At 39.1% G+C, this 24,790-nt stretch overlaps 1 protein-coding gene across 1 annotated transcript in view; it reads left to right on the top strand.

Annotated features, from left to right (window-relative positions):
* LOC114659695 (scavenger receptor cysteine-rich type 1 protein M160) overlaps nt 1-24,790 on the top strand; it is a 41,578-nt gene that overhangs the window by 6,581 nt on the left and 10,207 nt on the right. The window contains exons 2-7 of the mRNA XM_028812302.2: nt 4,721-4,762; nt 6,289-6,330; nt 13,934-14,203; nt 15,917-16,207; nt 18,165-18,455; nt 20,647-20,775. Of these exons, the coding sequence (XP_028668135.2) occupies nt 4,721-4,762; nt 6,289-6,330; nt 13,934-14,203; nt 15,917-16,207; nt 18,165-18,455; nt 20,647-20,775 (1,065 nt within the window). The remainder of the gene's footprint in view (nt 1-4,720; nt 4,763-6,288; nt 6,331-13,933; nt 14,204-15,916; nt 16,208-18,164; nt 18,456-20,646; nt 20,776-24,790) is intronic.

The raw sequence follows: 24,790 nt of genomic DNA, 5'->3' as shown, positions 1-24,790 counted from the left end.
AAGCCTTATAAACAATTCGCAGTATTTTAAAATTTCTTGTGTAAGACACTGTCAGCCAGTGCACAGACGCCTAACACCAATGCAATGTGCGCGTGTTTTCTTTTTACTTGGAATTTTTGCAGCTGCATTTTGAACCAATTCATTGATTGACATCTTTTTTTTTTTCTTTTGGCAGACATGTTAGGAGTGCGTGGCAATAATCTAAATGACTAAAGACAAATTTAGATCACAAATCAAGTGTAGCAACATTTCCCTGATGAAGTATTTAACCCAGTAGAAAGGTGTTTTTGCTTTTACATTATTATCTCAATATTTACTGATTGGTTTACATCTTGCCTGAAGAAGGGGCCTGAGTTGCCTCGAAAGCTTGCATATTGTAATCTTTTTAGTTAGCCAATAAAAGGTATCATTTTGCTTTGCTTTTCTCTGATTGGTGATAAAAAATTCAAATCAAAAATGAATTACAGTTGTCAATTGTACTAGAAATTAATGCATGAATTAATTTCTCAGTGTCCTTCATATTTACAATATTTTTATTATACAATGTTATTGACTGTTATACCTGCCTTGCACTCTCCACCTTGCACTTTTTAACTTGCACTGTGTTTTTATCACTCTTTAATTAATATTGTTTTTATCAGTATGCCGCTGTTGGAGTATTGGAATTTCCCCTTGGGGATTAATAAATCTATCTATCTATCTATCTATCTATCTATCTATCTATCTATCTATCTATCTATCTATCTATCTATCTATCCATCCATCCATCCATCCATCCCAGCATTTTTCACATGGAAAGCACATGTTTTAGTCGCCTTTATAATGCGTATTTTAAGTGTATGATAGTATCAAAGACAACAGCATATTTCATGCTGATTTAAAACTAACGGTGATTCCAACAAAGTTTAAAAGAGGCACAATACCGTGGAATTGTCATAAAATACAGTATATTTTGGAAGGTGGGATTGAAGCCCAATATCCTCAACCACAGCTACACCTATCGACAGGACAGCACTAATCTAGAATCACCAATTAGCCTAATCTGCTTATTTTTGGATGTTTGGAGGAAAATCTTAGTGTACGGAGGTCAAATGTTTAAGGAAAGGGGGAGAATATTCAAACTCCACCCTTATAATCACACCAGACTAAGGATTTAACAAAAACATCTATTTATATAATGCCTCTCATGACTAAATACAATGGTTTTATGTCTAGTAGAGAAAAAGCTAAGGGGTTCCATGACCAAAAGCCCACTCTGGACTTATTGGGCATTCTGTTGTATATCTAAGATATAAAAAAGAAAGAAATTAAAGAGAGATAGTCAGTCTGTGCAGACATCATCAAGGATGGGATCTCAGTGTTCTTCTTCCTTCTACCAGCCTCAGGGAATTTCGTCTGGAAGAGTGGTGGCACATAGCGGTCACCAGATACTGAAAACAAAAGACAGACAATGTGATTAGTAACAAATTTAACAGAAAACCAGGTTTAAAAAGTATGTTTTAAGACATGAATTAGACAGATATGCCCTTGCAAGCCTGATATATTTCTGTAGAAAGATTATTCCATATTTTTGGAGCCCAGAAATTAAAAACAGTCTCATCATTTCTTGTTTACTCTCGGAACAGGAAGCCAAGCACAATTTGACAACCTAAGGTTACATTTGGGAATGTAAGGGCAGTGCCGGTCAAAGCCCATTTGGAGCCCTAGGCAGGGTTGACCGACATCACCCTGCATTGTCCATAGTAGGAAGTCGGTATTATTAGACTTCAATGACCTGGAGGGTGTCCCCCTCGTTGTCTGGACTGTGCACCCCTTCAGTAGCATAAACAATGCCTATTTACACATAAATTGCAGACTTTAAAGATTATGAGCACTTTCGCTTTCATAAACAATGCCCGGGGGTAACGACAGCCACTCAATATCATCCAAATTCAACAAATAGGGTTAGGATTCCCCTCGGGTTTACTTTCATTAAAGACGGTCACTCAACCACTCATTATCATCATAGTTTGACAACCAAGTAGGGAGGTCCCCCTCGGTATCTGCATTCAGAAATGCAAATTGCACCCCTTTGTGTAATTACATTGGACATTATTAGCATACTTCTTTGAATCTGGTGGGAGTTTCGCCTTGGTATCCAGAGCGTGCCCCTCAGATGATGCAGCACTGAGACAGCACCACTCTTTACTGCCCTTAGTTTAAACATAATAATCATAAATGAATTTTCAGAACCATTTATCCATCATACGGTCAATGGAAGAGGGAAACTATCTTAGTACAACAGAGGAAATAAAACAAATCAACCCACTCTTAGCTATATGCAGGGCTGGCGCCACCATTAAGGCAAATTAGGCATTCGCCTAGGGCACAGATCGTAACTGGGAGGAAAAACCCAGCCACACAGCTTAGCTCCCGAAGAGAAAGTTGACGCACTAATAAACTTGGCCTACGGCACAAAATATAACAGCAATATAAATTAGAGCAACTAATAGTATTATTCAGAACCAAGCAATGTCTCCCTTTTATTTCTTTCTCATTTCATTGTTGTCAAGGAGAAACCAAAAAGATATTAAGCAGATCTCTTTTTTGATTTTTCGTTCCTACAGGTAATTGTCTTTAATTGAAAGTTTATCTGAAGCAGGAAAAAGTTGTTTTTCCCATTAGATGAAGACCAGTTCTCTCACTTTTTGCAGCATGACCAAGGTTACTGTTGATGCAATGCTTAGAATAGACATCTGTGCTCAGTTTAGTGGTGGGTTGATTAAAAAATATTCTCCTTTCCACACTTGCTCCAATATCCTACAAAGTAAATGTTGAGGAGACAACACAAGTAAACACTAATGGTATTCAGGGACAGACTTGCAGTACTTTAGAATCATGAAGAAGAGAGGGACAGGAGAGAGAATTAAAGTATACATTATTTCAGTATAACTGATTAAAACAAGGGCGGCACGGTGGCGCAGTGGGTAGCGCTGCTGCCTCGCAGTTGGGAGACCTGGGGACCCGGGTTTGCTTCCCGGGTCCTCCCTGCGTGGAGTTTGCATGTTCTCCCCGTGTCTGCGTGGGTTTCCTCCGGGCGCTCCGGTTTCCTCCCACAGTCCAAAGACATGCAGGTTAGGTGGATTGGCGTTTCAAAATTGGCCCTAGTGTGTGCTTGGTGTGTGGGTGTGTTTGTGTGTGTCCTGCGGTGGGTTGGCACCCTGCCCGGGATTGGTTCCTGCCTTGTGCCCTGTGTTAGCTGGGATTGGCTCCAGCAGACCCCCGTGACCCTGTGTTCGGATTCAGCGGGTTGGAAAATGGATGGATGGATGGATGATTAAAACAAAGAACAGAAATGTAAGTTTTTGAATGTTAAAGCAAACCTGAGTTAAAAATAAGCTGACATAGGATTTACAGCAAATTTTAAGGACAGTGACACCAATTGAGAATGTGAAAGGCACTAGATAAATAATATGTATTATTATTATTATTATTATTATTATTGTCATTGAGAAGATTGTTTGTGAAAGGGCATCAAATTCAAACCAAATTGTATTTGTTATATACAAACTATAAATACAGTTCAATATCTAGTGAAATACTTAGTTACTAAGCTCCAAAAACTGACTCTAAGAAGAATAGTAAAGGAACCATAACAATAATATATGAGTTTATAAATGTCGTTAATCGTTTTGGATTTTTTTTTATTTGATTTGATATACTTTATTATTCTGCCAAAAGGTAATTGTCTTTTCACATGACTCTTTAGGGGTCAGAGCACAGGGTCAGCAATTGTACAGCACCCCTGGAGCAATTTCCATGTTAAGGGCCTTGCTCAATGGCCCAGCAGAGTAGGATCCCTTCTATCAGTAATGGGATTTGAACCAATTACCTCCAGATACCAGTGCAATCCTTAGCCACAGAGCCATTAACAGGATTTTAAATATATTATAGTAATAAATAATAACTATATAAATAACTTAAATAACTCAACAATAGCACATCATGTAGTTCTATACATTTCCCTTATTCAAGATGAAGATGAACTGTGGACAGAAGCTCCTCCTCAGTCTCTTTGAATTTGTCTTCAGGCAGCCATAGTGTTTATCAGACCACAGCACAAAAAAAGAGGTCATTGTTGGGATGGCTTGAATTATTGATATTATACATTGGCCTGGTCTGACATTGCTTGGTATTGATGTCCTCAAATATAGGAAGTGCATTCAGCTGACTGCACCACTTGCTGCAGAGCCTTGTGGTCCTGCTTTGTGCTTTTCCCAAACCACAAGGTGATACATCCCATCAGAATACTTTGAATGATGGATGTGCAGAAGCTCTTTAGTAATTGGGAGGGTAGTCTGAAGTATCCGAGGGGGTGAATATGTTTTTATTCCTTTTTTCACCAAGGAGTTGGTATGGACTAGGATAGGTCCTCTGTGATGTGGACTTCAAGGTACTTCAAACTCTGAATCCTCTCTACTCAAGGGCTGTTAATTACAGAGGTGGTGGTAATACCTCTGCTGTTTTCTCCCAAATTCCACATTTCCGGAGTGGAGCATTGGTGTTGACTGGCTATGTAAATGTCTACAATTTTGCTGCCAGTGTCATTCACTTCAAATGTAGTAGGCTAGGAATACCCAGGTAACCTTGGATTTTACACTCCTATAGTCTAACTACTCTGAATACATAGCTATTATTGAACTTTGCCATTGTTTTAACATCTTCTGGTTGTTGTTTGCAGGTGACATTAACAACTGGATGGCGACAACTTCCACTACTAAAGGTTGGTTTATTTGAAACAATGCTCAAATTAATATGAAATGAGACTGTGTGTGTTTTTTCAAATCTATCTATCTATCTATCTATCTATCTATCTATCTATCTATCTATCTATCTATCTATCTATCTATCTATCTATCATATAGTGACGTTCATGTCTGTCTGTCTATCTATCTATTATATAATGCCTTTGACATCCATCCATCCGTCCATCCATCATCCAACCCGCTGAATCCGAACACAGGGTCACGGGTGTCTGCTGGAGCCAATCCCAGCCAACACAGGAGCCAATCCCGGGCAGGGTGCCAACCCACCGCAGGACACACACAAACACACCCACACACCAAGCACACACTAGGGCCAATTTAGAATTGCCAATCCACCTAACCTGCATGTCTTTGGACTGTGGGAGGAAACCCACGTAGACATGGGGAGAACATGCAAAATCCACGCAGGGAGGACCTGGGAAGCGAAACCAGGTCCCCAGGTCTCCCAACTGCGAGGCAGCAGCGCTACCCACTGCGCCACCGTGCCACCCTGCCTTTGACATGTACCTACCAATCTATCTGTACGTCATTATTTTATGGAGGCTTCAACAGTATTTAAAATTCTGGCCTCATCGATCCAGTGTTCTGGATTTGAACCCCATACCTGGTGTTTGCATGTGTTTTCCAATTTTCTTCCCCATCAAAACATGCCGCTTAGCTTGACTTCCTTTTCCAAACTGGTCCTTCATGAGTGTAAGTGTGTGTGTGTGTGCATGTGTTTGTGTGTGTGTGTGCTGAATGGGTGCTGGAATTGAACTGCACCCTTATCAGGTTTATTTCCTACCATGTTCCCAGATAAGCTCCCATTTGACCCTCAAATGGATTGATAATTTTATAATTTTATGCAACTGTCCATCGACTTTGTTAACCCTTTGATCTCATTTCAGGGCTTAACAGTTATAGAGACTACCACAGTGGTGGCGAGTGCAAGATAGAGACCAACAAAGATAAAGCTACATTATACCATACCTAGACATATGCGGAGACATAATCATGTAATCTTTGGGCTGCACATTCCTTCTCTGTATATCTATCACCACAAACATAAGCAGTCTTTATAATCCAAATATATGTGCATACTATGTGCAGAGTATAGTGTATTATACAGTGTACATACACTCACTGCGAAAATTCTTTGGGCCATTATACTATTATAGGCTAGGTATATAAAATTTTATATGCCTCTCACCTTATTATTGGTTTGGTTTTAGCAACAGAACAGTCTCTAATTGTTTTTTTAATCATATTCTTGTATTTATTTTAAGCTGTTTTTTCATGTTTCTAAAATTTATTTCTTCTTCTTTATTGATAATTTCATACAGTTCTACGTAACTATCTAACTTGTTAACTGATTGATTTAAATAACATTAATGGATTGAATAGTCTTTACTTATTTTGAATGTCTTATTTGCTTATTTATTTAAATTTGGTTTTTTTTTTAGCTTTCTCAATTCTATTTCTTCATTCTTTTCTGTCTTTTCAGTATCACCCCCAGACTGCAAAAATATAACGATAAAAGTTCCTGGTGAGTGCTACTTTAACAAATATGGTTTTGACTCATTATTTATTTCTGCTCAAAAATAAAAAAAAATATGAAATCATTAGACTGTAGGCAATTCTTATGAAATTGGAGGTAACTGCAGCTACGCTGCTGGTGTTTTTTATCAAAGAAAGGTGACTTTTCCAGTTTTGTGTTTTTTACTTCCAGTGTATGTTCAGGCATCGTTACTTTTGTTACGCAAAGCAAGTTAAAAATGTTGATATTGTTTCATATGGCTGCTTGTCTTTTTATTCATAAAAATATTTTATAGTTCTCTTCATGTAAACACACAGCTGAACACTCAGAATAGACCACCAAACACAAAAGTTAACAATCACTAGGTGAGTTAAGATGCACTGAAGTATATTCCATAGTGTCTCCAGTATCTCAAAGCATGAAATTGTACATAAATTCCTACATACAATATGTAGGTTTATGAATACAGTATATATTTATATCCTCTTAATTATATTATACACATGTATGTTTACATAATTATCATACACATGCATATATACAGGGGTGGGCAAAAGTAGGTTTACAGTAGTTCATGTGGAAAAAGATATGCAGGTTATGATTATTACAATAGCTTTATTAATCAAAATCTTTAAGAAGAAGAAGACCGATAATGCAAATAAATAATACAATAATTAATAATTAGACATTAATTCAAAGAATAAACTGTGTTTTGTGTACTCACAACTGTAAACCTACTTTTTCCCACCCATGTATATAGTAAAAGAAGGACAAGGCAACAATAAAGAGCTGGGGTACCAGTCAGAGTTTTTATAGCCATCAATTATCGTCACTGCAAATGATGGAAGAGAAAAGGTATTAGGACACAGTGGACTAAAGTCCTTCAGTTGTTCCAGTTGTCTCCTATGTGCACACACGATACAGTATATATATATATATATATATATATATATATATATGGTTGAAATAGTTTACTGTCAAATAAATGCAAAGAGTACGCGACACGTGTTTCGCCCTCATTCTGGGCTCATCAGGCATACACACTCCACTGCACTCCCTCTCGGGAATCGAACCTCGGACATCAGCGCCAGAGGCGATGTCCCTAACGTTGCGCCAAGGCGTGTGGTTCGTTTATTTGACAGCATATAGATCAGGGTAATTACATTCACGGCATTCGTAGTCTGTGTCACAATCTGATTGTATGGGTGGTTACCTACCAGGTAACACTTGTGGTTGGCCAGCAATCTGCTAACATCCGCCACGGTGCCCTCAGTTTGTGAGGAGCAGATCATAGAATGGTTGAAATAGTTTACTGTCAAATAATATATATATATATATATATATATATATATATATATATATATATATATATATATATATATATATATATATATATAATTTGTAGATAATAATTCACAAAGGGAGAAAATGAATCACATATCTTAAAATTGTTTTTTCATTCCTGAGCTTTCGACAAGCTACCAGGTGTCATTATCATAGGAAGCTGATTAGACGTACAGGAATTAAAGGCAATATATCGCAAATGAAGGGCTGTGGGGTGGATCAATAAGGTGGGTTTAGATACCCTTTGCTGCTCTAAGATTCAACGTGTTGTGTGTTCAGAGATACTCTTCTTCATACCTCAGTTGTAACGATGGTTATTTGAGTTTCTGTTGCCTTTCTATCAGCTCGAGCAAGTCTGGCCATTCTCCTCTTACCTCTGGCATCAACAAGGCATTTCATCCAAAGAACTACCGCCCACTGGATAGTTTCCCTTTTTCAGACCGCTCTCTGTAAACCCTAGAGATGGTTGTGCATGAAAATCCCAGTGGATTAGCAGTTAATGAAATACTCATACCATCCCATGTATGTATGTATATACATATGTGTGTGTGTGTGTGTGTGTGTGTGTGTGTGTGTATATATATATATATATATATATATATATATATATAATGTGTGTGTGTGTGTGATACAGCACCTGCCAAATAATACAAAGAGTACATGACACATGTTTTGCCCTAATTGGGACTCATCAGGTGTACGCACTTTTTCTTCCCCTCACGAGAATCAAATCTCAGACGTCAGCACCTGAAGCAAAGCCTCTGAAGTGGTGCCATGGCAGCTGGTTTGCTTACTTGACATGGTGAAGATTGGTCTGAATCGCAATCTGAATATATGGATGGTTACCTACCAGGTAATGCTTGTGGTTGGTCAGCCAGTCAGCAAAACATCCGCCACGTCCTCTCAGTTGCGAGAAGCAGGTCATAGATATGTGACACAGTTCCCGCCAAATAATATGAAGAGTACACAACACATGATTCATCCTAATTGGATGAATTGGCTTTGTTTCTCCTTATGGGAGTTGAATCTCTGATGTTGCATCACGCCGGCTGGTTATATATATATATATATAATACTGTGAAAAAGAGACACAACAAAGTAAAAGAGTTGGGGCACCACCTTGGTGACCCCGTTTAATTTGATAGAATGAACAATAATGCAACACACAATAATTTGTGGAGACATCTTTCCAGATGCAGGTTAAAAACAGAACTGAAGACAAGCTGAGTACAGAGAAAAAAAGAAGAGGTGGCACTCCATATGTTTCAGCTTCTTCAGTTCAAAAAAATGTGATAATTCCCCCGTTTCATATAAAAGTTACCTGTTGGATAGATATTATGCTTGAAGACACCTGTTGAGGGTAAAATTGCAAGGAGAAAGCAGCCTGTCAAAAGAATAGCAATACCAAAAGGTGATAAAAACTCCCAGTAAATACCAGCTGACTTCAAACACTGCCGATATACATGGAAATATTCCTAGTACTCCAAAAAGCAAATATAGAAGAACTGTGGTACCACCCCATTTCAAGTATTATTTCTGTATGGTGACTATAACAATGTTAGGTTGCAGTTTTTTGGTATTTAACAAACCCATCAGATATCATCGGTAATACAGTTGCTTCCTCACAGTACTTGAACCACACAACTGGCCTGGTCTTTGATTGGACCTCTGGTTGCTAAGGTACCCCCAACACTAGAAACTAAAATGACATTCAGATCTCTTCAAATGCTGACGCATTGCATCCCCATTTTACAGGCATTGCATACTGTGTAGCGTCCCCACATCCGCCCGCATCTGCATCACAGGATTTATAGGTCGTAGGCGTCAAGCGAACTGACTACACATTCACACCAGCTGGCAACCTGGTTTGCTTGTGAACCTTGCTTTACTTTAGCAAGGTTTGGACTCATGACACCCTCACTCATCTCCATTACAGACAGTTTTCAACTCTTACAGTCCAGCACTAGGTTACCTTAGAAAATAAATGGGACAACTCCGGGCTATATCATGGCAACAGTCCATGCAATAGGTGTCCTGCTATGGAGCAGAGTTATGGGAGGCCAAAAGCATGGACAGCATGCAGCATATAGAGAATGTTACAGTGATAGTGCTTGCAATAGATTATAAAAGAAGAAGTGGACATTTTTGCTATTTGTTTCTTGGGTACACAAAAGCCCCAACCATTTGGATGACAATTGGTGGAGAATATCCATCCATCCATTTTCCAACCCGCTGAATCCGAACACAGGGTCACGGGGGTCTGCTGGAGCCAATCCCAGCCAACACAGGGCACAAGGCAGGGAACCAATCCCGGGCAGGGTGCCAACCCACCGCAGGTGGAGAATATTGTCCATATCATTCAGTCGTTCATTGACCAAGTATTAAAATGGTGCATCATGGAGACATCTCTGGATGTCATTTGCCTGTGATTGATCAGTCTTATCAGATGAAATCAAGAAACTGCATGTTATATAGTATCCCCACATCCGTCTGCAACAGCATCGCAGAATGTATAGGTTGTAGGCGTCAAGTGAACTGATTACACTTTCACGCCACCTGGCAACTGGAAACTGCATATACAATATCAGACGTAGAGGAGTATGGGGGAAGCCGGTGGTTTGGGCCAAGTGGGGGTGTAACCTGCAAAACTACAGAGCATTAATGGTGACTATAAAAGTGCAAAATGTACACTAAAAGTCAGCTATCATGGATGCTATATTGATTAGCTGTGTTCTCATATGGAGAATGGGCACGTCACATCTTCAAAGACAATTCTGCCACTAGCTGTTTGCTAGACCATCTACAGACTAAAACTCTTCAACTGAAGAATACCAAAATCAATGAACTCCAGGACTTAAGATAGTTTCACAAAGGCAAGACAAAAGTCACTTGAACTTAATTTGATACACAAATCTGAATGTGAAAAAACTAAGAACAGCGTTAGCCAACTACGCAAATAAGCAGTGTTAAATTAACACTTAAATATATGGAAACATGGAAATATATGGAAAAACTATGGAAATGAGGACAGAATAATGTGCGTAGGGCGCCTGCAACTTAATTTTCTTCTTCTTAATCTTTGCCCACTTCAGTGAGTGGTCGATGTTCTTGATCAACCTTCTCCAAACATCTCGGCCTTGCACCACCTCACCACTTAATTCCTTTTCCTTCAGATCTTCTTTTACTGTATCCACCTCCATCCACCTCCGCTTTGGCCTCCTTCATTTTCTCTTCCCCTGTATGACCATGTCCATTACTCGTTTGACCACATATTCATTGTCTCTCCTCATCACATGTCCATACCATGTCCTTTCTCAGATATCTCTCCCACTTTTGTTGTACCTCTGATTGTCTCATTTCTTATTCTGTCCTTTTTTGTAACTCCACACATCCATTACAACATTCTCATTTCTGCCAATTCTAACTTCTTCTCCTGAGCACCCTTTACTGCCCATGTGTCTGTTCCATATATCATTGCTAGTCTTATCACTGCCCTAAAAACCTCCCCGTTAACTTTCACCTTAATTCTTCAATCATACAATACTCCTGACATGTTCTTTTAATCGTTCCAATCGTTCTCCATTCTCCTAGCTTGCCCTCCATTTCCTCTTTTCTGATAATACACAACACAATATGTCCTCAGCACAAAGTCTGAACCAGGGGGATTAGGCTTTTATCCCATGATTCAACGCATCCGTAACCAGATCAAAAAGGTAAGGATATGAAGAAGACATCTGGTACAGATCTGTTCTAAATGGGATCTTACCTGTTACCCCAACACTGCTTCTAACCCAAGTCCTCACTCCCTCATACATATCCTGGACAATCCTCACATAGGTTTCTCTCTCAGGCACTTTTAGATATCTTTTAGATATATTTTTAGATATCTATCAAAAGCCTTTTCCAAATCAATGAACACCGTATGCAAACCTTTCTGTTTTTCTCATTGCTTATCTAATTATCTACTTTCTGAGCTTCCTTTGTCCATCATAAGGTGCTTTACAATGTTAATATGAGATTAGAAAAGAAGGTTTACCATATCATCTACAGGGGATGGTGGACTGGAGAGCCACTGCCTTCTCCGCCAAAGAATACTATCACAGAGATGCTGACTGATTTTAAGAAGAGGTGCCCCTAAGCCTGAAAAATCAATGTCATGATGAGTTATTGTCATGTCCTAACATTAAAACCTTTACATGAAGTTCAATTTACATTAACTGTAAAGAGACTGATGGTAAGCCCCCATGATGTCAGACATGTGCACATCTGTGTGGAGGTGTGCATGGGAGTCAAGAAAGGAAAGATTAAGGTCATCATTCCTCCATTGTGGTGCAGATCATGGTAGGGAATGAATGCCACACCTGCCAAAATGCCAAACTGTTTTAAAATGTTCGCCCATCCCTTATACCAAAAAGAAACATTAATCAATTCCATTCTGAGAAGTAAAATTTTTGTGATTATGCAAATCACTGTTTTTCACAAATTGCTTAACACTGTGCGAATGATTTCCATCCATCCATTTCCAGGTTAACCAAATCTCTGAACGTTCATTTGTCAGCTTCTCCAATGAGCTTTTTTGACTCTGTTTGGTGTCTTCTGATTTTCCAAGTGTATAACCACTTCTAGTCTTAATCCAATGTCAAATTACACAACTTCTCCTCAAGCTTGATGACTGCTGTTTCTGATCTTGTCAAATTAGATGACTGCAGAATGGCTTTCAAATATAGTTTTGACCTAATTTGGTTTTGCTGCTAGCTCATTTGGACAGTAAATGGTGCTATTTTTACTTTGAACTGGGGGTTTTTGAGGTTGAGGGTACTGTTCTTGTCATTAGCTGCTTGAAATTCCTGACAGTTTAGGTGCTGTGTGTTTTTGTTTTTTTTGTAATATCTTGGACGCCATTTTAGCTCCTTAATCATCGCCATTTTGAGTACCGTTAGGTCCACGTCCTGTGTGGTCTCAGACGTTGTAACCTAGTTGTAATCTGCGCAATGGGATAAAAGGTCGGCTGGGGATTCTCTTCCTTATCTGATCTACAGATACCAGAACACTTTCAAAAACTTTTGCTAAAAGTCTTCTCATGACTTTTGTTCAGTTCTGACCGCTTGGCTTGTATTTTTTGACTGTGAATTTGGTCTCACGCTTTGGCTTTGGTTATTATTTTTGATCTCCTGGCTTTGACCATTTTTTCAATCTTTACACACATCTCCCGGTTCTTCTCAAAAACGTTTATCTACTGGCTTGTTGTCAGGACAAGTTTCACATTTCCAAAGCATAGGAAGCTCACTCCTTTTTCATGTACATGTATCTATGCAAAGACCTTATAGGTATGGTGAGGTCAGTCTTTTTATGTTTTTCCATCCTGTCATGATATTTACAATTTGCAACATCAGACAGATGAGCCTGTTTTCGGTTTGTGAGGTCCAAAACATCTGCATTTCTTATTCCTTATTGTTGCTTTATATGGATTTTACATGCGGGTGAGTGCTGATTAGTTGTCAGATCTCACACGCACACAAGCACTCTGACTTAAGAGGTGAGTCATAGACGAATTGCTGGAAAAGTAATTTAATGTGACATAATCTTAACAAAGACATTTTCATGACACACATGGAGCTTGTTACAAATCCTCAGTGCTGGTGCATTAAAGATAGCATTGAGCAGGAGGACACCACTTGCTTTATTGCATGAGCCTTTACTTAATCATGTTGCGCTAATGGCATCTAGAGAGTCCTCCATAATAATTGTGACAAAGTCCTGTTTTTCCTTGATGCCCCCCTTTGCTCCAAAGTTTAAAATTACAAATCAAACCATTCAGACATGATTAAAGTGCACATTGTCGAGGATTTGCACACATTTCTGTTACACAACACTTTTTCTACAACGGTCCCCCAATTTCAGGGCACCATAATGTTTTGGACGCAGCAATGGTAGGTCTATTAAAGCCATCACATTTAGGACTTTATCACATATCCCAGCATGCAATGACTGCTTGAAGTCTGTGATTCATAGACATCACCTGGTGCTGAGGATCGTCTCTGGTGATGCTCTGCCAAGCCTCAATTGAAGTCATCTTCAGGGTGCCCCCTTATTTTATCTCTTTAGTATGTGAAAGGCCTGCTCAGTTGGATCTCTTTGGGTGACTTGCTTGGCCATTCAAGAATTTCATATACCATAAACTATTTGTAAAAATTAACATTAAGTAATGTGGGAATAAAAATCATAGGGAGAGCAAGTGGTTCTTAACAATATTCTTCCATCCTTGCAGATCCGTATCTTAATGTCAGACTGGTCAAGAAGAACTCATCTTGCTCTGGGACACTGGAGGTTCTACAGAACAAGACGTGGGTGTCAGCCTGTACTGAGGGACTAAAAGAACGTCAGTTAAAATGGTTGTGCGTGGAACTCGGATGTGAAGAGACTTGGCAGTATAATGGTGAACCAGGCGTTCTGCCCCTATCTGAAAATGAAATGCAGAAGCTGAATGCCACTCTTCAGCGATGCACTGACCCAAATGCCAGTTGGCTGGCATGTAAAGGTGAGTGATCTGTGAGACATGGCTTACACGGTGCAAGTGGTTTTAAGCTGTCTATTCTGGAAACTAATCTTTTAAAGACAGCACAACAGTAGCACTTCTTGCCACCTCTTGTGCATGATTAACATGCTCTGAAGCACTTCTGACAACAGGAAAACTATTTTCATGGATAGAAGAAGGTGCAGCACACTTAATTTATTTTTAGAGAAAATCTGAAGCTGGAGGAGAAACCCAGAGCTCTGTGCATGAGAACTGTGGGACAAGTGCAGCACAACTGTGAAAGCATGGAGGAGCTGCAGCATCAGAGTGAGTGGGCGTCCTGTGGGTGGGACACGAAGTTAGGTTGCCAAAGAACCCAAATCTGTCTTACCCCTGATGGCCTTCATTCACCCACATTGCAAAACATGCATTGATCTGGGTGTGATTTGATAATTGTTGTTGTTGTTAATTTATACTTTAAGTTTATTAATGTAATCAAATTAAGTATTAGACAGACAGAAATCCAGAGATTCTTTGCAATTTTACATGCTATTCCTAAATTGTTACACTATTTGCCCAAGTAGTTTTCCATACTACTGGTGAACCCCTTCCCATCTTTACTTGTGTGAGACACTGCATCTCTGCAATGCACTTCTCTCATCCAGTCATGTGACTGACCTGTGGCCAAGTCACCTCATTGGTTGTCAGATTTTCCACTAGGTGTTTTTATTTGCTGGCTACTGATATCAAATTTAAAATAAGATTTTTTTCCTAAAACAATTCACAGTTTCAACATTTGATAGATTGTCCTTGTTTTATTTTCAATTAAATATGTGTATAAATGATTTGCAAATCACTACATTTTACACAGTGTCCCAACTATTTTTTTAAATGGGGTTGGAAAGGAATACAATAATGGATGAAGGATTAATTCTTGCCTAGCGTCTAATTCAAGTTTGCTACTCATATTATGTCTATTGCTTACAAGCAAATAAAAAATCAGGAGTAGTCTCCCCTTGACTTTCTTGTATACTGAGATATGGGGATGGATATTTGAGTAGTTAACTGCAATACAATTATTATATTTTTATATTATGTACATTAAAGAACCATCAACAACAAATCAAATCAAATTAATAATATATTGAACAACTGTTACAAAAGTAAAATTGAATAAATCGGACTCTGTAGCTGCATTAATAAAAGGTAAAGTACCACTTCTGGTTAGCGGAAATAGCCCAAAAGTTGATAGAAATCTACATTTTATACCTAATTCTTGTATGCAAAATTTGGTTGACATAAGTGAAAGCGTAATCAAGTTATTGTGTTTACATACACACACACACAGACACACAGACATAATTCCAAAAATGGTATTTTTGGACTCAGGGAGGTCTAAAATGTTGAGATTCATCAAAATCTCGAAATGGAATTTTAGGACGATTCCAATACTTTCCCTATACTTTGTATACGAGAAAGTCAGGGAGTTCTAAAACGTTGAGATTCATCAAAATCTTGACATCAAATTTTTGGACAATTCCAATACTTTTCCTATACGTCGTATACAAGAAAGTAATAAAAATGATGGGAGTATGTAACAATAAATGTTATTGAAGTAGTGTAATAAATTATCCAGTTAATAAAGATAATAACAATATGTACACAAGTTTTCTAAATATGGCATGCAGCCGCACAAATTTCTATGAAAAGTTTGTTCTTTCTTTCTATTTTTTCCAGATCCTTCTTTTCAGCTGCCTGTTCGTCTAATTGGTGAAAAAGACTCCTGCTCTGGAAAGGTCGAGGTGCACGTGTGGCAGCAGTGGAAACCTCTGTGTGAGGAGGACATGACAAAGGAAACTGCAGAGCAGATCTGCAGACAAGCACACTGCAATGGAGTCCTGAAATTCAGCGGAAGCAAAGAAGTCAACAATTCAGCTGTTCACTGTCCCCTTCGTAATCGTGACCTCTTCCAGTGCCAGGGACTTCTTCAGGAAACAGAATGCACCACCGTCAATGTGACTTGTGAAGGTAAAGGGATTGCAACACTTCCTAATTCAAACTATGGTTAAATGAAGGGGGAACAAACAATGTGTTGTATTTTAAATTATTCGACCCAGAATCACCAAAATGATAGATAGATAGATAGATAGATAGATAGATAGATAGATAGATAGATAGATAGATAGATAGATAGATAGATAGATAGATAGATAGATAGATAGATAGATAGATAGATAGATAGATAGATAGATAGATAGATAGATAGATAGATAGATAGATACTTTATTAATCTAAAGGGGAAATCGACATACTCCAGCAGCAGCATACTGATAAAGAACAATATTAAATTAAAGAGTAATAGCAATGCAGGTATAACAGACAGAAAATAACTTTGTATAATATTAACGTTTACCCCCCCCCCCCCCCCAGTGGAATTGAAGAGTCGCATAGTGTGGGGGAGGAACGATCTCCTCAGTCTGTCAGTGGAGCAGGACGGTGACAGCAGTCTGTCACTGAAGCTGCTCCTCTGACAGGAGATGATCCTGTTCAGTGGATGCAGTGGACTCTCCATGATTGACAGGAGTCTGCTCAGCGCCCGTCGCTCTGCCACAGATGTCAGACTGTCCAGCTCCATGCCTACAACAGCAGCCTGCCTTCCTCACCAGTTTGTCCAGGCGTAAGGCGTCTCTCTTCTTTATGCTGTCTCCCCAGCACACCACTGCGTAGAAGAGGGCGCTCACCACAACCGTCTGATAGAACATCTGCAGCATCTTATAATACCACTCAGAATATTCAATATGAATTGATCAAAATCACAACATGATCTTACTTTACCTTTAATCTTTAGGCATTTCAAACAATCAAGCACACTTTTCCCAGCTGTTAACACTTGTACTTGTATTTGAATCTGTCCTTTTCATTTTGAAGTCCTAGTAACTTAATAACTACCTTAAAAAAATAAACACAGCTTAACCTTCAACACGGCTAGTAGGGTTACCACAGGACCCACTAAATCCCAAAACTGTCTCAATTGGGCAAGTCCTTCCTTGTGATTTGGCAAAGGAGAATAAAAGGCACATGTGAGCCTATAAACATATATCTCTCATCCATCTTCCAAAGGGAATTTCCAAGTTCCTAGTCGGAATTTTTTCTGTCAGATTTCCAACTTGAAAACTCTGCGCTGCTCCATCAAATGGAAGTTTTTTCCGACATCAGATTATAATTCAAAATGGTGACGCAGACTGCGATCATTAGTGAAAACTGTAGTATTATGCTGTTTATTAACATTTCTGTTTCATGAAGCCAGTTATACACATCCATACTGCTACAATATTTGAATATGCTTCTAGTGACACAGCGTCAATAGCAGGTTTTGAACCCACAACCTCAGGGTTTCCTTAACCACACCATACTGCCAACATTTAGATTGTTAACAGGCTCCATACAGTAGATAACAATGAAAAGGACAGATTTGTGAAATAGCCATGGCTCTTGATTTTAAAGGGCCTGTTGTTGCATACGTTCAGTAGCTCAGGCTAATTTCACGTTTTCTTAATCTGTTAGTATCCTGCTATGTAGCCTACCATACACTAAAGATTTCAGTTTGTTCCACATCAAAGCACAAAGAATCAACTTCATAAGCAAAGATCTCTTCCCAGAAGAATGGTACTTTGACAGGCAATGGCTCTATGAGGAACCACACAACCCAATAAAGAACCATATAGTGCCTTCCAATCTGGTCTGTATGTCTCCCACTTGTTTGTGCTGTAGTGCCAGATGTTGATGTCTGATGTTTGCCACCCATTTGTGCACGTCGTCTGTCTGTGTCACTAGTTTTGCAACTTGGTGTGATGTTAAATTACTTTTATTACTATAAAATGATTCATGCGTCTTTGTGTTCAGTCACATTCTTAACTATATTATACTTACTTTTTTTCTTAAGTACAATATTTTTATAACATGTCTGTTATATTATTCTTCACAGAATCAAAACCAAGATTGGTTTATAGGCTGGCCAATGGTCCCAGTGAATGTGTTGGCAAAGTTACGGTTTACCACCAGAATAAATGGCAAAAGGTTTGCAATGACAGCAAGCTCTCTGCCCACAACATCTGCCGGAGTCTTAACTGCGGTACAGTCAAGGAAATTCAAAATGCTCCACTATCTCAAAGTAAACAGAGAGGAATGTACTGCAATATGAGTAATACAAACCTAGATGACTGCTTCCACTCTCTAACTACTAAAGATTGCTCCATGGACTGGATCATCTGCACTGGTAAGTGTTTGGGCCGCAGGTCAAAAACTAAGAGCACAACACCTCATTAGTTTGTGAAGTGCACCACCTACTCAAACCTTGTCACAGACGTAGGGAAAGTTACCAATTCTACTTTAAGTATTTCTGTTATTTCTAAATTTGCATTTATTGTGGCCAAAAGTTTGTGGATACCTTCCCAAAACACATGTATCAGCTTGTTGGACATCTCATTTCAAAGGCATGGGAATTAATATAGAGTTCCCCCAACCCCAAGCCCCCACATTTGCACCTCCAAAGTTCTAGGAAGGCTTTTCACAACATTTTGGAATGTGTCTGTGGAAATATGTGCCCATTCACCCAAAGGAGCATTTGGGAAATTAGTTACTAATGTTGGACAAGAAGACCTGGCTCACAGTCAGCTTTCTAATTCATCCCAAAAGATGTTCAGTAGGGTTGAGGTCAGTCCCTCCGTGTCTTTAGAAACTGCTGGAACTGAAAAGGGCCTTCACCGAACTGTTGCCACTAAAGTTGGAACTGAATAGAATGTCTTTGTTTGCTGTAGCATTAACAATACTTTACAATGGACATCAAGAGTCTGAGCCCAAACCATGAAAAACATCCCCTGACCATAGGTCCTCCTCTTTCAAACTTTACAGTAAGTACTATGTAGTCTAGAAGGCAGCATTTTCCAAGAATCCTCCAAACCTGGGTTTGTCCAGAAGACATCTAGACAGTAAAGCATGATTCATCACTCCCCGTTTTCACTGCTCCAGAGTCCAATGATGATGCCCTTTACACTATTCTGGCCAACTCTTGGCATTACACATAGTGATCTTAGGCTTGTGTACTGCTGCTTGGCAATGGAAACTCATTTCATGAAGCTCCTGATGCTCAGTTCTTGTGCTGATGTTATTCCCTGAGGCAGTTTGGAACTGTGTTGTGACAGAAGCCACACAGAATGGACCATTGTTTCGTGCTATGGATTTCACCTCTGTCAGTTTGTGTGCTCACCACTTCATGGCTGATCTGTTGTTATTCTTTGGTGGTTCCACTTCATGGTAATAGCTCTTACAGTTGACCATAGCAGATCTAGCAGAGCAGAAATTTCACTTACTCCATCCGACCATTTTCCAACCCACTGAATCCGAACACAGGATCACAGGGGTCTGCTGGAGCTTAACCCAGCCAACACAGGGCACAAGGCAGGAACCAATCCCGGGCAGGGTGCCAACCCACCGCAGAAAGTAACACTTTATCCCCAGCGGGGAATCAAATTCAGGTCTGTGAGGCACGGCAAGGCTGCTGTGCTCTGAGAGGCAATTTGTGGCAAAGGTTCCATGTCTAAATACACTAAGCTTCTTAGTACAACTTAGTACAAATATTTGTCAATGGAGATTGCATGGCTATGTCTGGATTTAATGCACCTGTTAGCAAAGGGTGGAGCTGAAACACTGAACGCAATCATTTGAAGGGTTGTCCACACACCACATAACTTTGCCCGCATAGTTTATCATATAGAGTCACCTCTATCTATCTATTATATAGTGCCTTTCACATCTATCTATCTATCTATCTATCTATCTATCTATCTATCTATCTATCTATCTATCTATCTATCTATCTATCTATCTATCATATAGTGCCTTTCATATCTATCTATCTATCTATCTATCTATCTATCTATCTATCATATAGTGCCTTTCATATCTATGTATCTATCTATCATATAGTGCCTTTCACATCTATCTATCTATCATATAGTGCCTTTCATATCTATCTATCTATCTATCTATCTATCTATCTATCTATCTATCTATCTATCTATTATATAGTGCCTTTAATGTCTATCTATCTATCTATCATATAGTGCCTTTCATATCTATCTATCTATCTATCTATCTATCTATCTATCTATCTATCTATCTATCTAGAATTAATTACTTTTTAAAACAAAAAAAACTGTTTAAGTAGTGAATGTTTTGCTGTTGTTCGTGAAGTGAACAGGACTAATTATTTAATTGTTAATGTGAGCAGTAGGGATATTGTGTGGATTTGTTAAGAAACATTTCTGCATGTTTATTATTTTTATTTTGTTTTGATCTCATTCGGAAATAGATTTCATTTGCACTGGTTTGTAGCTATGCTATCATTTAGTCGAACCTCTCACTTCACATAAACTTAAAAACTCTTTTCTCTCCTTCTTCTAAAACAGGATACAAGGAGCCCAACCACACAGGTCAGATGGTATGGAATGTGTTCAGTGGGATACTAGCTTTCATGCTTCTGGCTGTCCTTTTAGTGAAGTTTGGTCCATTGCTGTGGCAGAAGATAAATAAAAAAGGTATCACCTCTGAGTTTATCACTGTATAAATTAACACTTATGGTGGCAGCAACTTGTTGTTCAGCTTTTAATTGAACTCATTCCTTAATTAAGCAAGCCTTTGAAGTGTCAATCCAAATATGACAAAACTGAGTCTACTCAGCCTTAATGGATATTTAGAAAACATTAATATAAAGTGGATCCAGAAAGTATTCAGACTTCTTCACGTTCTGCGCACTTTATTGTGTTGCAGATTTAATTTTAAATGGATACATTTGCCATTTTTGCTCAACAATCTACACCAGGGATCTCAAACTCCAGTCCTGGAGGGCCGCATTGGCTGCAGGTTTTCATTCTAACCCTTTTCTTAATTACTGACCTGTTTTTGCTGGTAATTAACTTCTTTTGAATTAATTTTAGTTGACTTTAAATTTTAATTGACAGTAATTAGACCTGGGTTTGCTTCCCGGATCCTCCCTGTGTGGAGTTTGCATATTCTCCCCGTGTATGCGTGGGTTTCCTCCGGGTGCTTCGGTTTCCTCCTACAGTCCAAAGACATGCAGGTTAGGTGCAGTGGCGGTCCTAAATTGTCCCTAGTGTGTGCTTGGTGTGTGTGTGTGCCCTGTGGTGGGTTGGCGCCCTGCCTGGGGATTTGTTCCTGCCTTGCACCCTGTGCTGACTAGGATTGGCTCCAGCAGACCCCCGTGACCCTGTAGTTAGGATATAGCGGGTTGGACAATGGCTGACTGACTTGCTCTTGAAGACTCAGACCCAATAATTGTTTCTTTCTCCGTAATTAGCAGCCGGACAATAATGAGATACAAAATGAACCAAAACATGACCAACAAACTGTGACAATCATACAATATTTGAAAATAAAAAGGGTGGAGGTCTCAGGAATGTTGATTTGCTCAGGTCCCCACAACAATTTACCAGTGCTCTTAGAAAAAATTAACAATTTTGAAAATGTCTACTATTGCACTGTAGCAGTCTGGTGCCGCTAAGATTCACAACGTTGGAGAGACGGTGATTTATTTTTTTTGGTGGAGATTCCAGAGACGCACCCAGCCTTGGCCCGACCCACACACACTCACAAGCAGAGACAAAAAACAATAGGTAATAAAACAATTAAAGAATGTATTAAAAACACCCCTTACGGTGATGTACAATAAACACAAACAAACCACAACAATAAACACTCGTGACAATGTCCTTATACAGTCCAATACAGCAAAAGTAGGTGAAATGATATGGTGTGAGAATCCTGAGAAGAGCTTCTGTAGAAAATGAATGAAACAGTCCTGAGCAGCGAGGGGTGAAACTTCCAGGAGAGCTCTTTTAGAAGACACACGACAATTAATCTACCAATATAACACGACAGGCAGGCATGAGACAGTCCACTCATCTGACGTGAAACGATCCAGGGCACACCTGACTTTTTAGACGACACGTTGGACTGGATACACTCCTACTTCCGTTTCCATTATCCTATGCGGGTAACCCCCTTGGGCTGCTGGGAAGTGAAGTTCTCCCCACAGTAGCACTGCTACAGCACAATGAGAGCAGCAACAAGCCATGGAAATAAAGAACGGGTTTAATTAACGACAAGACTCAGTACCAAATTAAGCAACTGGTTTGGAGTGAAACTGGTTGGAGTTTGAGGCTCTGACTTAGTTGGTCTGCTGTTGGCTCACTCATTTCACATTTCATTTCTGTTTAAGAAAAGTAATGAAGCAATTCAGAGGAATTATGAAGAAATTCCGTGGAACAAATCTTAAAAAACAAGTCAATTAAAATGAACTCAAAAGAAGTTAATTAACAGCAAAAACCGGTCGCTAATTAAGAAAAGGGTTAGAATGAAAACCTGCAGCCAATGCGGCCCTCCAGGACTGGAGTTTGAGATCCCTGATCTACACTCACAAAACCCATAATGACAAAATGAAAACATGTTTTCAGAAAGGTTTGCAACCTTATTAAAAATCAAAAACTGAAATCTCTCAGTCATATACATATTCATGGCGGAGTGGTGGCTCTGAGGCTAGGGATCTGCACTGGCGGTTCGAATCCCGTAAATGCCAATAGGAACTCTGCTCTGTTGGGCCTTTTGAGCCAGGCCCTTAACCTGCAATTGCCGAGCGCTTTGAGTAGTGAGAAAAGCGCTATACAAATGCAAAGAATTATTATTATTATTAATTCGCTTCTTTGCAGGAGGCACTTTGTCAGCAATTAAAGCTTCTAGTCTAGCTTTGCACACCTGGATTTGAGCATTTTAATCCCATTCTTCCTGGCAGATCCTTTCGAGTTTGGTTAATTCTGACCGGTCTCACTGTCCCCGCTGCTAAAAAGCAAAGTACACAACAAAGAGGTAAATTAATAGAAAACCAGCAAAAGACAGTTAAGCAGTTAAAGTGAAAGGAAAAATACCAATATTTCTACGTTACTTATTAAAGATAATCTGACATTTCTGCATGTTGTGAATCTAAAATATGAGAAGAAAAAGAAAAAAGACCTGCAAGTTAACCAACGAGATCAAGCTGAGGTAAAATGTTTTAACCAACTGCGACAAAAACCCACAGCCACAGCACTGAATCTGAAAACTGCTGCTTTAGAGTAACCTCCGTTTAAAGAGGAAGGGAAATAACTCCAAATAAGAGCTGTCTGCTTTGTTCAAACAACTTTCTTGCGTTTTTCATTCTTTTTCTCCTTCATGAACATCTCGACAGTTTATACTACCTCATAGAGCAGATACGGAGAGCTCCTCTCTCAGTAAAACTGTCCACCACTAGCTTTGTCTTCTGACTCTGGGCTACACCACAGGGAGTTTTTCCATTAACTTTGTATGAGGCTTCCGATTTTAACAGCTCTGTGCTGTTCTACAAACTTCATAGAGACTTGTTCTTTACAAGATGGACTTTCTTGACCAATGTGGTTAATCTTATTTCCTCATCAGTGACAAACATTTGGCATAAAAAGGTACAAAGAAAGCACTAACACATGTGGCTGACCCTGCTCTCTGACCACCACATGTGAAAACACATTTTCCATTCGGAGATTAATAAAGTATGTCAAATAAAAATTAAGAAATCTGCTTGCCCATTGTGTACCACAATACATGTATTTTCAGAATTGCAATCTTGAGGGGAAGCTGGATGGTACAAAAACCTTAGATTTATAAGTTCTTAGAGTCAGTGTTGTCACAGGGTACAACAACAATATTTATTTCTATAGCACATTTTCATACAAGTAATGTAGCTCAAAGTGATTTACAGGATGAAGAAAGAGAAAAAAAAGACAAAATATAAGAATAAAATTAGGTAATACTAATTAATATAGAATATAAGTAAGGTCCGATGGCCAAGAGGGCAGAAAAAACAAAAACTCCAGAGGGCTGGAGAAAAAAACAAAATCTGCAGGGGTTCTGAGGCCACGAGACCACCCAGCCGCCTCTAGGCATTCTACCTAACATAAATGACTGCAATCAGTCCTCATGGTTTTTAGGCTTCACATGGAAGAACTTGATAATGATGGTCATGTGGACCTCTGGCCTTCAATCCATCAATGGAGGGACAACACAGTGCCCTGATCAGGTGGTGGTGGTGGCATAGATCACCACCACAGAAAACCGGAAAAAGAACTGCAGAGAAAGTAGGGGTTAGTATGGATTTTGGAACCACCATGAATGATAATGATAATTAAATGCATATACAGAATATCAGGGTTAAACTAAAATGAAGCTAAGAGAAAGCCATGCTAAAATAATGAGTTTTTAGCAGTTTTTTTAAACTGCTCCACCGTACTAGCCTCGCGAATTTCTATTTGTAAGCTATTCCAGATTTTAGGTGCATAACAGCAGAAGGCCGCCTCACCACTTCTTTTAAGTTTAGCTCTTAGAATTCTAAGCAAACACTCATTTGAAGATATAAGGTTACGATTTGGAGTGTAAGGTGAAAGGCATTCTGAGATATAGGATTGAGCAGATTATTTAAGGCTTTGTAACCCATAAGCAGGATTTTAAAGTCAATTCTAAATGGCACTG

This window comes from Erpetoichthys calabaricus, chromosome 10 (genome assembly GCF_900747795.2).
Source record: "Erpetoichthys calabaricus chromosome 10, fErpCal1.3, whole genome shotgun sequence".
Classification (NCBI taxonomy): Eukaryota; Metazoa; Chordata; class Cladistia; order Polypteriformes; family Polypteridae; genus Erpetoichthys; species Erpetoichthys calabaricus.
The sequence above is the reverse complement of the archived record's forward strand: the minus strand, read 5'-3'. Positions and strand labels throughout refer to the sequence as shown.